This window comes from Podarcis pityusensis (assembly GCF_964106645.2).
Source record: "Podarcis pityusensis genome assembly, chromosome: 11".
NCBI lineage: Eukaryota > Metazoa > Chordata > Lepidosauria > Squamata > Lacertidae > Podarcis > Podarcis pityusensis.
The window spans coordinates 16,889,827-16,904,713 of NC_138036.1; the positions used below are offsets into that span (position 1 = coordinate 16,889,827).

At 43.4% G+C, this 14,887-nt stretch overlaps 1 protein-coding gene across 2 annotated transcripts in view; it reads left to right on the plus strand.

The window, feature by feature from the left end:
* The window catches only part of IL7R (interleukin 7 receptor), a 17,899-nt gene continuing 3,012 nt past the window's right edge, over positions 1-14,887 (plus strand). Inside the window, exons 1-7 of one of the 2 annotated variants that reach the window (XM_080973562.1) lie at positions 1-338; positions 4,729-4,864; positions 5,634-5,791; positions 8,058-8,209; positions 9,958-10,114; positions 11,533-11,629; positions 12,875-12,950. In XM_080973562.1, the coding sequence (XP_080829688.1) occupies positions 245-338; positions 4,729-4,864; positions 5,634-5,791; positions 8,058-8,209; positions 9,958-10,114; positions 11,533-11,629; positions 12,875-12,950 (870 nt within the window). In that variant the 5' untranslated portion in view covers positions 1-244. Of the gene's footprint in view, positions 339-4,728; positions 4,892-5,633; positions 5,792-8,057; positions 8,210-9,957; positions 10,115-11,532; positions 11,630-12,874; positions 12,951-14,887 lie in introns of those variants that run through there. The other variant, XM_080973563.1, reaches the window with a different exon arrangement.

Sequence of the window (14,887 nt, forward strand, 5' to 3'; positions counted from 1 at the left end):
CGGGTGTGAATCTGTAGACTGTGGTGGTATCTTTTCATCTGATTTCCCTCTACAAGAACACACTCCTTGGTTTCCTGTTTCGCTCTGTGCCCACTCGTCTCTGTGTTTATGTTTCCCCCTGCCTGTGGTTTGCCTTATCAAAGGCTTCTCTCTAAGAGCGAGGATATAAAATAGCAAGCAAAGCTGTTTCTCCGCCTTTGTCTCTCTTTCACAGAAACAGGGGAGAGAAGAATGTGAAGTCAGGATGGCCGTTGCAAGCCCGGCGCTCTGTGCTTTCTTCTTCATTCTCCTTCCTGCCATTGAAGCTGAAAGTGGCCTGGAAGACTATTCAGGCTCTGGTGAGTCATCTCATGCTTTTCTCTAAAGTGCAGAATAATTCCGAAATTCAAAATTCAGAGGATGGCGGTGTTTCAGTTTCCATGTTGCTCTGGAAACTGTGAATTCGGTGGGTTCACCTTTAAATGTGGGTGGAACTGGATTGCTTCCTCCATCCCTACTCTAGAAGGTTGTGTGTATGACTTCACTCTAGTATGCCATTCCTGCCCCACTTGGTGGCCCCCCTGCTCATTCTAATTGGTGGGGCCTGGACTTCCACCCCACTGTGAAGGAAAGGAATCCAGTCACCCAAAATGTAACAATATTTTTTCTAGAAAAAGAGGTGTCAGAACTCACCGTGAACGCCTCCCTTGTTATCTTTATAATGCCAGCGGTACCCACCTGAGAGGTGCTGGAACTGAGTTCCTGTGAGTTCCCGTTGGGGGAAGCCCTGCCAATGGTATTTTTGGCTATGCCAAGCTGCCACAGAGTGGTCAGATTTGGGGCAAAACCCTCTAATCCCCAACAAATAGGGCACACAGTTTTTTCCCCTCCTTGACAGTATAACTTTCGGGGTGTTCACAAATTGACATTCAGCAAATATACGATCCCAGCACAGAAGTCAAACTGTGCTAATAAACATGGGTACACTTTTACCCAAACAGTGGTACATGTGTAGAGACATTTGTGTTCAGTGTAAACTGTGAACAAGCCTTCTGGTACTTGTTCTACCCTGGAGTTCTGCCAGAAAAGACCAGAGTTCAGCACTTCATGAATAAGCATTCATAGAAAGCTCCAGCCTTCTAGCTGAAAAGCTGTCTAGTCAGACCAACCTTTCTAAAGAGTCAGGAACCTGCAGCCTCACAGGTTTAATTGGACTCAAGCTCCTATTAGCTCCAGCCAACATGGCCAAGGCTCAGGGGTGATAGGGCTCTGGAGGGTCACAGGAAAGAATTAGTGGCAGCCAAAATTCCCATGACTTTATTTAACCTCCTTGATAACCTGAATTCATGTCATCCTTGTTAAGACTGTTGTTGTTGTTTAGTCGTTTAGTTGTGTCTGACTCTTCGTGACCCCATGGACCAGAGCACGCCAGGCACTTCTGTCTTCCACTGCCTCCCGCAGTTTTGTCAAACTCATGTTAGTAGCTTCAAGAACACTGTCCAACCATCTCTTCCTCTGTCATCCCCTTCTCCTTGTGCCCTCAATCTTTCCCAACATCAGGGTCTTTTCCAGGGAGTCTTCTCTCCTCATGAGGTGGCCAAAGTATTGGAGTCTCATCTTCAGGATCTGTCCTTCCAGTGAGCACTCAGGGCTGATTTCCTTAAGAATGGATAGGTTTGATCTTCTTGCAGTCCATGGGACTCTGAAGAGTCTCCTCCAGCACCATGATTCAAAAGCATCAATTCTTCGGCGATCAGCCTTCTTGATGGTCCAGCTCTCACTTCCATACATCACTACTGGGAAAACCATAGCTTTAACTATATGGACCTTTGTTGGCAAGGTGATGTCTCTGATTTTTAACCAGGGGCAAATGAGTACAGATCTCCTTGTATCTATGACAGTTATTTCAAAGGGCCAAACTAGATGTGGTATTTCCAAAAAGAATTGCTGTTACGCTTATTTATTTATTTTGCAAGAAAATAGCTGGTGCAGGGGAGTCTGAGCTGGATTGGGTGTGGAAATGGAGGCTTAACTTGGGGGTGGGGATCCTGTGGCTCACCAAATGTCATTGGACCCCAGCTGCCATTAGCCCCAGCCATAAACCCAACTGGAGGGAGGCAAATTCCCCAACCCTCCTTGAATCTTTTTCCCACCCACCTCTGCTGTCCCAATCCATCTTGCCCCCACACCAATTATTTGTTGTTTTACATCAGCTGCATAAGGGCAACTAAGTAGGTGGCAAACTCTAGGCCCAATTCAGATGGACATCGTGTCCAATTTGGCCCAAGGAGGTGCAGATGTTCTCATCCCTTGCTAAGGCTGTTGGTCCTGGTACAGCTTGGTCTGAAACGCCAAATCCTCCTTTTCTTGTGTGTCATGCTATGTATGCTGCAACTGGTGAGTTGCCCTTGATTTGCCATGAAGTGTACAAATGCACAAGCAATGCTGGTTGCTCCCAGGTCAGACTATAGGCTGATCTAGCCTGGTGTTGTGTATACCAGCTATGGGTGGATGAATCTATCCACTTCAATATTGCCCTGTTTCTAATTTTTCCTTTCTAAAAATGATTTCTCCACATTCCCAAAGACATTTGTCAATTATTTGTCGTTGTTGCTTTTTAAAAAAAATCCTCATGAAAATTCATCAGCATTTTAGTGCTCCTGATGAACATTTTTCTATGCAGTTTTGACACAACTTTGTGCAAGCAGATTTTCCTAATACAGTGCATTTTAAAATAATATATGACCTGTATGCACATTTTTATCAAATATATGCATTTTAATGCTCACATTTTCTTACTACGTGCACTTTTGTGCATATTGGTTGAAGATCAGCTTTGAAAAATTCAAGGAAGTGAGACTTTCAAAGGATATTTGTGTTAAGTCCGAATTAAGTTATTTCTCGCTCAAATGCAAAAAATAAATACCGGTAAACTTTCTCTTCCATTCCTACTGGCTGCAGCTCTCAAGGGACCTCTCTGGCCGAGATCTTACCTGCTTCCTTTTAACAAGCAATGCCACTGTCATAACCTGGGACCTGCTTACCATGTTGCTTCAGCCAAAATACTACCTTTCTCTGAGGATCCCAGTCCCCTTCTGTATCTGGTCACCATAGCACCTATCCAGAGGTGGGGATCCTGTGGGAGCCAAAGTCCCATCAGACTACAGCTCTCTTCAGCCCTGGAGAGCTTAGCCAATGGTGAGGGATGATGGGAAGTGTAGCCCAACCACATCTGAAGGGCCTCACGTTCTCCACCCCTTTCTCAAAGCTTTCAGATTAAATTAGAGGTAGGGAACCTAACACCTCTCACACGTCTTTACCATGTGGTGCTGAACTTGTTAATGCTGTGAATTTAAAGATAATCAACAGTGCTGTGCAATCATTCTAGGAAACATGCAAACGAAAGGTGTAATGCAATGACAATGAGTCACTGAAAAAAAATCTGTTGTTGAAAGTTCCCTTGCTACTCTCAGGTGCCTCTTCTAGAGGGAACACGTTGACTAAGAGAGAAGTGGTCATGCACCCCACATCATACCAAAAGCTGGTGCCCTCCAGATGTTTTAGACTACAATTCCCATCATCCGTAGCAATTGGGCATGCTGACTGGGGATGATGGGAATTGCAGTCCAGAACATCTGGAGGGCACGAAGGTAGGCTGTATCAGAGGATTGTCCTCTAGCTGAAGGACTGTCAGGGGATTTAGATTTACCAGTCCAAGTCTGGTTTGAACATAAAGAAGCATAAGAAGCAAGAACAGGAGGCACTTTGAAATTACCCCAAGGGGTGGCAAGCAGACAGGGGAAGCACCCAGTTTCCCCCACTAGGGTAAGATGTATTGTATTCCTTAGAATCTTCAGAAAGATTTGCTTTGAATGACAAAGACCCGGTATGGGTTTCCTCAAAAATGAGTCATGCCAGACAAATCTCATTTCTTTTATTGTTAGAGTTACAAGTTTGGTGGATCAGGGGAAGGCTGTGGGCATAATGTGCCTTGATTTCAGCGCGGCTTTTGCCAAAGTCCCCCATGATATAAATTATATTATTATTTTTTAAAACTAGTGTTTATACATACAAATTAGCACATGCAAATTAAATGCACATTAGTGCCTTGGCCCTTTTTTCTTGGCAGTGCATAAGCCGCTATCCACACCACCTCCCAGCCTAGCCCCTTTCCAGCAAGCAAGCAGTAAAAATTGCATTTATGTACTTATTAAAATATGATTTTCCCACACTTTTTTTTTTTTAAAAAAAAGAGTACAAAAATTTAAGAAGAGATAGGACTGCAGAAAGAGTGAATTGGGTAGACTTGTCTTTAAATGTGAACTGAGCTGCATTTCATCCCCATCTCCAGCTGTGTGCCTATGCTGGCTGCTCACAACGCCCTCCCCTCCCGCCGCCCCATACCATGGAATTTGGCGGGGCTGGGAAGGGTTAAGCACAGATGCCGGCACACAAGATTTCATGTTAGCTCAGCAAAGGCTCAAGGCAAACATGTGATTCTGCCAAGATTCAGGCAATCTGGCCCCCTGCAATCTCAATGGATATTTCTCAGCTTCCCACCACCACCATCTATAAGAAGGTAAATACAAAATGGAGCCATGGACCATCAGAGAATGCAAACAGAAGGGGGAGGCTGAACTCAAAAACTAAAATATTAACGGTATATTATCAGAGTGCATTCCTTAAGAAGTACTTACAACTTGTCAGACTGCAGTCCGCAGCATTCCTTTTATAGTCTTCTCTCCTCAGGCACCTGTGCAGAAAGTGAAATGGACATGGACTTCACGTGTGTCATTCGAATGCCAGCGATCCAAACAAGTATCTTGCTTTGCAACATCACGAAGACTGGGATGAACCTGAGTGAGGCTAACGCTCAGTTTACTCTGTAAGAAGCTTTCCAGTGCATTAAAATGTGATTACTTTTTTGTAATAATTCCTGAATCAAATTATCTTAATAGTTCAATGTTCCAGTGGACTTTCTTAGAATTTCTTGATCTTGACAGTTCATCAAGAAGAATTAATCCAGTATTAGATGCTACTGCAAGGATGTGCAATAATATTCGAAGTAGTGTTGCCATACGTCTGGGAAATCCTGGACATGTCCTCTTTGGGGGGGGGCAACATAACCCTCCAGGGGGATTTTTACATTTTAAAAGAAATTTAAAAGCGTTGAGAAATATCCTCTAACACAGGGGTCAACAAACTTTTTCAGCAGGGGGCTAGTTTACTGTCCCTCAGACCTTGTGGGGGGCTGGACTATATTTTTTGGGGGGGGGGATGAACGAATTCCTATGCCCCACAAATAACCCAGAGATGCATTTTAAATAAAAGCACATGTTCTACTCATGTAAAAACACACTGGTTCCCGGACCGTCCACAGGCTGGATTTAGAAGGCAATTGGGCCAGATCCGGGCCCCGGGCCTTAGTTTGCCTACCCATGCTCTAACGCCACTGACAACCACCCAAACAAGAGATTCCCCAACACCACATCCAACACTGTGATGAAAGGATTGTGCTGAAATCCTCTCCTATTCTGTATATTTAGGACCATTAGGTTGATTGTCAGTTTCCAAAAACAGAGTCATAAATTGTTATGTTTTCATAGCGTTTGAAAGCTTCAACTATTTCATTTCAGCCCTAATATCCTTCACAGGTATGGGGGGGAAACCTCCAGTTGCTTAATGGAGAGCCAGCTGCAAGGCAAATGTCCTTTCGAAAATGTTGAATTCATTAATCCCGTGGAAGTTTGCTTGAGCGTGACGACGATACAGCAATGTGTGGAATGCCAGACCTTGAAAGCAAGCGATATCAGTGAGCTCCTTCCCAATGTTATCATGTGCATGATTTAGATTTGTTTGCAATTTCTATACCTAACAGTTACCTCTTCCAAGCCCACACTTGACCAGTGTGTTCACAAGAATATCATGGGGGACTTTGTCAAAAGCCGTACTGAAATCAAGACACATTATGCCCACAGAATTCCCCTGATCCCTGATGCACACTGCCAATACATATAGCACAAATAAACACTCCATAGGCTCATGACCGGTTGAGAACTGTCACTTCCAACGCTACTAGGCTTTGCCATATCTGAATGTAGTCCCACATAACCACTTGTTGCATGAACGTTGGCTGTAGATTCACATTCACATTCCATCTCCTTTGCACGAAATCTGGAAATATGCAGTCTTCAGAAAGATTTGCTTTGAATGACTAAGACCCTGTATGGATTTCCTCAAAAATGAGTCATGCCAGACAAATCTCATTTCTTTTATTGTTAGAGTTACAAGTTTGGTGGATCAGGGGAAGGCTGTGTTCATAATGTGTCTTGATTTCAGTGAGGTTTTTGACAAAGTCCCCCATGATATTCCTGCAAAGACGCTGGTCAAGTGTGGGCTTGGAAGAGGTAACTGTTAGGTAGATTTGCAGCTGGTTGACCCAACCCAAAGAGTGCTCATTAATGGTTCCTCGTCATCCTGGAAAAAAGTGACAAGTGGGGTGCCACAACATTCTGTCCTAGGCGAGTTGTTGTTCAAAGGCTTTCTGAACAACTTGGACAACGGAATTGAGGGGGTGCTCATCAAATTTGCAGATGAAAACAAACTGGGAGGGGTAGGTAATGCTGCAGAAAACAGAATCGGGATTCAAAATGACCTTAATAGATTGGGAAACTGGGCCCCAACTAACTGAATGAATTTCAATAGGGACAGATGTCAGGTTCTACACTTAGGCAGGAATGACCGGCTGCACAAATATAAGATGGGGGGGGGGCACCTGGCTTAGCAACAGTACATGTGAAAAGGATCTAGGGATCTTAGCAGAACACAGGTTTCACAAGAGTCAAAAGTGTGATGCAGTAGCAAAAAAACAAAAGCAAAAGGATAATGCTATCCTAGGCTGCATCAACAGACATATAGTGTATTGATCCAGGGAAGTTATAGTCCTGCTCTATTCTGCCTTGGTCAGACCACACAGAGAATACTGTGTCCAGTTCTGGGAGCGAGAATTTAAGAAAGCTATTGACAAGCTGGAACGTGTGCAGAGGTTGGCAGTTAAGATGATCAAGGGTCTGGAAACCAAGCCTTATGAGGTTCAGGATACTACCAGAAGAGGCCTATAAAGTTATATGGATTAATAGATGCAAACAGTTGGATAAACTTAAAGCACCATACTCTGTGGAGTTTCCTGGAAATAAGTTCCACTATGTTCATTGAGGCTTATTCCCAAGTGAATGTGTACCTGAAAGATTATTGATGGATCAATCCATCAACCTCTGATGGATGATTTAGATGGATTGGGTCCGGCATCACTTTCATTGCGTGTGTGTGCCAGTATCCATACCCAGCAGAGTTACATCTCAACGCAGCTCCTTCCTTGGAAGCATCTTCGGGGTTGAAGGTACACACAGTAGACCACAAACACTCATGGAAGCCATGAAGATTCAGATTACTTGATGGGCATAAAAGCATATTGGTAGCAAATATATATAGACATTCACCACTGCTGTGGTCAAGGCATGCGTAGAGTCCAACAAGAGTCTCTCTTCTTCTCTCACTGCAAGGCGCAAGCAAGAGACTCACAACAAGTTACAACAAGTTACACAGAACCATTGTTATTGGTACTTTCTGTCACACTACACATGTCCATAGAACAGCTCCCACATAAAATGTCCTTGCATAAACAAAACAATCTCAGCCTTCTGCTGCTTCTTGAAACTATTTCTTTTTTCTCCTCTGTTTCTGGAACAAATTATTGTCTTTCACACACACAGAATATCCAACAAGTGCCACGTTCCTCATACACCCTACTGATCACTAACACTTCTCAGGTGAGGACCTCCTGCAAATGCCATCTTATCAGGAGGTCCGTTCTGCACAATATAGGAAACAGGCCTTTGGTATTGTGGTACGTGCCTTTTGGAATTCTCTCCCATTAAACATTAGACAGGCGCCATCTCTGTTGTCTTTTTGGTGCCAACTGAAGACCTTCATCTTCCAACAAGTCTCCTTACTAAAGAACTTTCTCAGTCCGCTTCCATACCAGAATTCTTTTTAGATTTCTATGTTCTCATTTACAGTTAAACCCGAAGCACCATTTGACTTAGGAATTATCTACGAAGAAGAGGCAGATGAGTATTTCATTAATTTCTCAACTCCACACAATGGATGGTATCTTGAGGGACATCTAACGCATGAACTAGCATACCGGCAGCAAAACAAACACTGGACTGTGAGTAAGAATGTGTCATTTTAATTGACCATAAGTGTGCTCTTTCCATTTTCAGTTCTGTATGTGTCAAAAACAGATAATATTTGAGATCTGTCTTTTAGTTGAAAGCTACATGCAGTTAGATCCAGAAATAGTTAGTTGCACTTTGTTCCCATTATAATGAACAAGATTGGAGTTAGTCATCATGGCTAATTTTTCAAATTGTTGTCAATGAATTAAAAAAGTGGCTAAATTGCAATGCAATCCTCTGGCTCCGGCCGGGGAGGGCAGGGTACAAATAAATAGATAAATAAATGATGACAATGATGATGATGATGATGATGTATAACTGCAGGAGTAAGTCCTATTTAATTCAATGAACCTTAGCCCTATATGTTTATAGGGTTGTGGGTGTGCTCTGGATCTAACCTGTGAAAAATATCCACTGCCTTATATATCCACAGTGGACTAATTTATGTAGAAAGTGGGCTCCTTAATTTAACCCCGTAGGTGAGGGAGTTGTAAGCAGGTAGTAGAAATGGTTGAAATCAATTTGGAAAAATTATTTAACATACACTAGAAGAAAACCAGTAAATGTATTTCAGCTTATGAGAGGTGTAAGCCTAACCCACAAATGATATTAAAGGAAAATCAGAAGTACTTTACAGTGGTACCTCGGGTTACATACGCTTCAGGTTACAGACTCCGCTAACTCAGAAATAGTGCTTCAGGTTAAGAACTTTGCTTCAGGATAAGAACAGAAATCGTGCTCCGGCGGCATGGCAGCAGCAGAAGGCCCCATTAGCTAAAGTGGTGCTTCAGGTTAAGAACAGTTTCAGGTTAAGAACGGACCTCCGGAACGAATTAAGTACTTAACCCGAGGTACCACTGTATACATAAATTAATTGTGGGGAAGGGAAAATACAAGGAACGATGTAAGCAGGGTAGGGTGGGATTAGGATACAATTATATGGAAGTGCGAAACAATTAAAGCATCAGGGAAAGAGGCTATTACATAGAAGGGCTACAGATGTGAAAATTGAAATCAACTACAATTTAACTATTGCTTTAGCATACACTGGACCACTTAAATCCCTCCAGTCAAGGCTTCTAAAGCTATGACATTAAACACATTCACTGAACGCCAGAGCACTTATTTGTGACTGAGCAGTGCCAAGGCCTGGTTAGAACAAGCCTTGTGAAATTTGTATTCCAGGTCTGTCCCTCTGTTGGTTCTCAGATGGTAGACCTGCGCTCTATCTATGGGTGGAACTGGCATCCAAACTCGGCATCACTGCTGAAACCCTGAATTCTTTCCCTGGCTCCCTTCATGTCCTCCAGGCCTTCATTCATTGCACTGCTGCTACAACCAACTTCACAGCCCTTTCCCCATTGCATTTCTCTAAAAAAACCAAAACATTCAATGCCACATTCCCTTCAATAATATGGGTAGAACAATACAGGGGTACTTTGCAGGGCTGGTGTAGCCCACACTTTCTCAGCCACTCTCTCATACAGGACGTGGGGTCAGCTCACATAAATATGAGGACCAAATCAAATTCCCTTCCATCCGTCCCTATAATCTGGATTCCAATAAAACAGCTTTGGAATGGGCTGTTGTTCCCACTGCCAGAAGGCTTCTCTTAGGCAGGAAGCTTTGAGGTAAATAAATGTTTCGCTATGTGCAAAAGCTTGGAAACCTACTGGTTCTCAAAGCGATTTTTGTTTCCTGACTTTTTGATAAGCAAAAATTTATTCCCCCTTTTTAGTCCAGACAGACCGATTTCCTGACATTAAAATTTCTGGCAAAGGAATTTCAGCTGGGAACATATGAGATGAAAGCCCGGTCAAAGCCCAATGGCAAACTTTTCAAGGGCACGTGGAGTGAATGGAGCTCTTCGAAATCCTTCGAAACTGCAGCAAAAAGTAAGTACAGACTTTTGCTTCACTGCAAACCAAAGTGCATCACGTGTAAGTATCTCATTACAAATATATGTTAAATGTAACGACACATCCAGTAAAGAGCTTCATTGCCATTCAGTTCGTAAAATTCTGATTGGAGCTTGAGACCGGGGGGGGGGGGAGCCTTGTTGCATAAATTATCACTGATCTCCATACCTCAGGGGCTTAGACAAAATCATGAAGCTATCGGTGGTCCTAGTAGCCATGTTCTCCCACCCTCTGAATACTAGTTGCTGAGCATCCAGTAACCCCTACCCCAACAGTTTAAAAGTCCACAGATTGTTTAATTAGCCAAAGGCATGGGAGAAGAGGAACTTTTTTTGGCCTGGCACCTAAAAAATGTGGTAGAGCTACTACAACATCCTCAGGCTGGCATCTGCACTGCACCAACCTCCCCAACGCCTTGATCCCCCATCCTGGTAAACAGGTCAGCAAGGCAAAATGGGACAGTCCTGAGCGTAGGTGGGTAGAGACACTGGTGGAGATTGACTAAGATCTACTACCTGAGACCATGGTCTCCTTGTGGCTAATGGGATGGCTGGCCATGCGGTCCATTAGACTCCCTCAACAAAATGGCGGTCGCACTGGATCAAGACAAAAGGCTTTAAGCGTTAGCACCTGAGCAAGAATGTGCCTGATATGGATTTATTCTTGAATGTAGAAAGCCGGGGCAATTGAGTGTGACATTTTACACCACAATTCTCTCACAGTTTCTCCTCAGAGATGAGTAGCAATTTTTGGCGGGGAAATGGCATGGTTCCTGATCCCTTCTGCAGTTTCTGTTTCAAAGGCAAAACCATTGGATAGGTGATGAAGTATTGAACATACGTCCAACATTCCTCAGAAAATAGGGACATTCTATTGTTAGGCCTGGGGCCTAGCAGAATCGTATTGGCCGCCAGAGGCATCTAATCCAAACGCCTGCAATGCAGGTATATTTTGTTCAACTTGGGGCTCGAACCCACAACCTTGAGATTAAAAATCTCATGCTCTACCAAGAAGCAGAGCAGCAGGTCACAACGGAGGTCTTATTTCAGCCTAGATAAAGTGAGGACCTGAGGCAGGACATGAACAGGTTGGAGGTCTGGCACTGGACAGGTATGGATGGCAGCTGAGGAACTAGCTGGGAGGGAAAGACTTTATAGCACCTAATGTGATGTCAGCTGGCAGTACTTAAGCTGCGACTGTAGCCTAGAGAGTTCCTTTGTCCCTATAGGCCTAGCCTGGCTGCTGAGAGCTGGTAGCACAGGAAGTAATGTTGCCTGCAATAAGTTCTGGTTCAAAACACACATCCTTGGCATACATGTTTAGTGTCATATCTAGTTTGGTTCTCAGTCATCATCATCATCGTCTATAAGCCTGTTTGGTTTTTGTTTCCTCAGATTATAATAGCAACATTAGAGAGGTGACTGCATCCATTTTATGCTTCTTTGCGCTCTTCGCTGTGATCGCTCTGATCCCAATACTTTGGAAAAACAGGTAATCCTAAACACTCTTCATCAAAAGAGTGGTCCTAAGAACACAATTCACTTCTGGAATTTCCTCCCATGCAAACCTTCATGTTGTGAAACCTTCATGTTGTGACGTTGCAAAAAGCAGAAAAACATGGAGTCAGTACAAACTAACGGCTGTTTCAGACATGAAGTTCATTGTAGCTACAGTAACTGCAAACCCAGAAATGTAATGAGAGGTGTTTCTCAAAAGAGATGCGTTACCATAGGGAGCTGGTCTTGTGCACCGGCTCTCAATTCCTATACTAGTAAGGGTAAAGGTAAAGGGGACCCCTGACCATTAGGTCCAGTCATGACCGACTCTGGGGTTGTGCGCTCATCTCGCTCTATAGGCCGAGGGAGCTGGCGTTTGTCCGCAGACAGCTTCCGGGTCATGTGGCCAGCATGACTAAGCCACTTCTGGCGAACCAGAGCAGCGCACAGAAATGCCATTTACCTTCCCGCCGGAGCGGTACCTATTTATCTACTTGCACTTTGACGTGCTTTCAAACTGCTAGGTTGGCAGGAGCAGGGACCGAACAACAGGAGCTCACCCCATCGCAGGGATTTGAACCGCTGACCTTCTGATCGGCAAGTCCTAGGCTCTGTGGTTTAACCTATACTAGTACGGGTGGACAAATCACAGCAAGCAGTTGGGGGTTGGCATAGTTGACTGCTGGCCTGGACTGTTTTGTGTGGAAGAACTTCCACAGATGGTCCAACCACTAACTGTGCAATGCACAAGGGGTTTAGGATATGGCATAACCAGGGTTTCACTGGTACAAGGGAGCCTAGACTGGCAAAAATATCCCCAACTTTTAACCCAGGGGCTGTCTAATGAGCAGAACCCACCGCCAATCTGTCTGGTGCAACATCCCTAAAAGTGGCATGCCAGGATGAGTTTGCTCAAAATATATCTCCAGTGGATACTGGGTAGACACTGGGTTTTCCATCCACATCTGAAAGTTTCATTGGTAGAATCCAGTATAGAATAAGATATTCAGTAAGAGGTAAGGCCTGCAATGTCCCTCACTGAGGAAAAGGGACTCTCAAATGGAGCTGCCCAAAAGATGTTCCCAGCAGGTTCTACTGCCACAGAATTTTATGGATTTAGAAAGCTGGGAACAACATTTCCATGGAGGGCTGTTGGTGTTCTTCATGGCTCATTCACAAGCAATGTTGTAAGAATGTTCGTCATCACTTCCTTTATTGTGTTATCTCTTCTTTTTTCCAGAATAAAGCCTGCTGTGTGGCCCACCCTCCCTAACCACAAGAAAACTTTGGATAAACTCTGCCACAAACTAAGAAAGGTTGGTGCTTTTGCCTCTTCTCATTGCAGGATAGTAGAAACTAGTACGATCAAGTCCTTAGCAGTTTTGTGTGGCAGGATGGGGGTTGGGGCAGATTTTCTCCCATTATCAGTTTTCTTCCTTGTAAAAATTGCCTTTTTTTTATTGGCTATATTTAAAAAAAACCAAAAAGATTCATATACCTCTTAATTGATGAAAGCTTTCAAGCCATTTACATAAAACAATATAAAATATGGATGGGGGTAAAAATCAAACTTTAAAAACAAGTAGATCCGAAGTATATCAAAACGTAGATAATATTTGCAGTTTTAAAACTGATATGTATAATAAAACTACATGTCTGGGTAGGCTTCCTGTCAGCTGTGGTGGAAGTGCAGTGGCAGAAGTGCAAGATTAGTTCAACCACTGCACTCTCTGGTCTCTCCACTGCCTCACTCTTCCAATAAGCACTGTATTGGGGCTGATTGGAGTCCAGGCATATTAAGCAAATTAGGATTAAAAGATGTGTGTATTTGGAGAAACGCATACTGACGTGCTGACGAATTTTCATAAGGGTTGGTTTTTGTTGTTGTTGTTGTTGCAAACTGATGCAGAAATGTAAGAATGAGAAAATGAAAGACAGCACAATCAACAGACTTGCCTTTCCCCAGCCACAGCAATGACGCCCTTATTCTGATTCCATAAAGGAGAGCTCTTAGGGCTAGGAAAGTGTCTCACAAACCTTTACTTTCCAATGGAGGAGGTTTCATGTGGTTTTTCAGGCTGTGGTACTTCCCACATAGGAAATTTACTGCCTGCGAAGCTCTCTCACCCTGAACTGGGTGAGTGGTCTTCTTCGTCACTCTCTCCCAGCCCTCATTTCCGATCCATAAAATGTGGGAAACAGAAAATGAATAATAGCTTGTTCATTTTGAGGATGAACTAGAGGAGGGCCCAGAACCGCTCAGCACTTGGGAAGTTCTCTCAGTAGAAACGATTATTGTTTATTTCAACTGTTTAAGTGGAATGCATGCGGAGAGCTCAAAGTGTAGTCTCATAAAATCATAGAAAATCATAGAATCATAGAGTTGAAAGGGACCCTGAGGATCATCTAGTCCAACCCTCTGCAATGCAGGAATACGCAGTTGTCCCATATGGGGATCGAACCTGCAACCTTGGTTTTATCAGCACCATGCTCTAAGCAACTGAGCTATCCAGCCTAGTCTCGTTTACCCTGAGCAGTAAATCTGCCAAGAGGGCCAGTGTTACGATCTCTGAACAGGCTGGGAGGACACAGCTTGCCTGAGGCGGCCCATCAGTGCCAGATTTACGTACAAGCTAAACAAGCTATAGCTTAGGGCCCCACTCTCTTGGGAGCCCCCAAACAAATTTAAAGGGGGGAAAACTGGATGCACAATTCCAAAATACAAGATGAAAAACAAATAAAATAAAACCTACATACAGCAACAATGTTTTGTTTTGTTTTGTTTTGTGTTGTGTAGGCTCCTATTTGTTATGTACAAATGGCTTTAGATACCTATTAGGTCCAACAAAATGAACTGGACTCATTGGCAGGTTTTGAATAAACATACACAAATTTATTATTGGTAACATATAGATAGATAAATTAAGGATCTTTACAATTTTATAATATGCAGAGAATAACTTGTGCTGAAAAAACAGAGAGAGGAGCTGAGGGAAGTCTGGGGGGAGGGGGGTTTCTTTTATGGAGGGGGTGGGTTAAATAGGGGGGAAATGAGGATGACATGTTTTTGATAAATTGTTATGTTGAAATTCCTAACAGATATATATATATATTTTAAAAAGATACCTATTTGGTCCATAAATTACCATATAGCATATATTCAACACAAAAAACAGCGACAAATTGTTGTTGACAAAGGACAGCGGGACATATAAAGGGCCCCATTACCTTCAGTAGCTTAGGGCCTCATCAA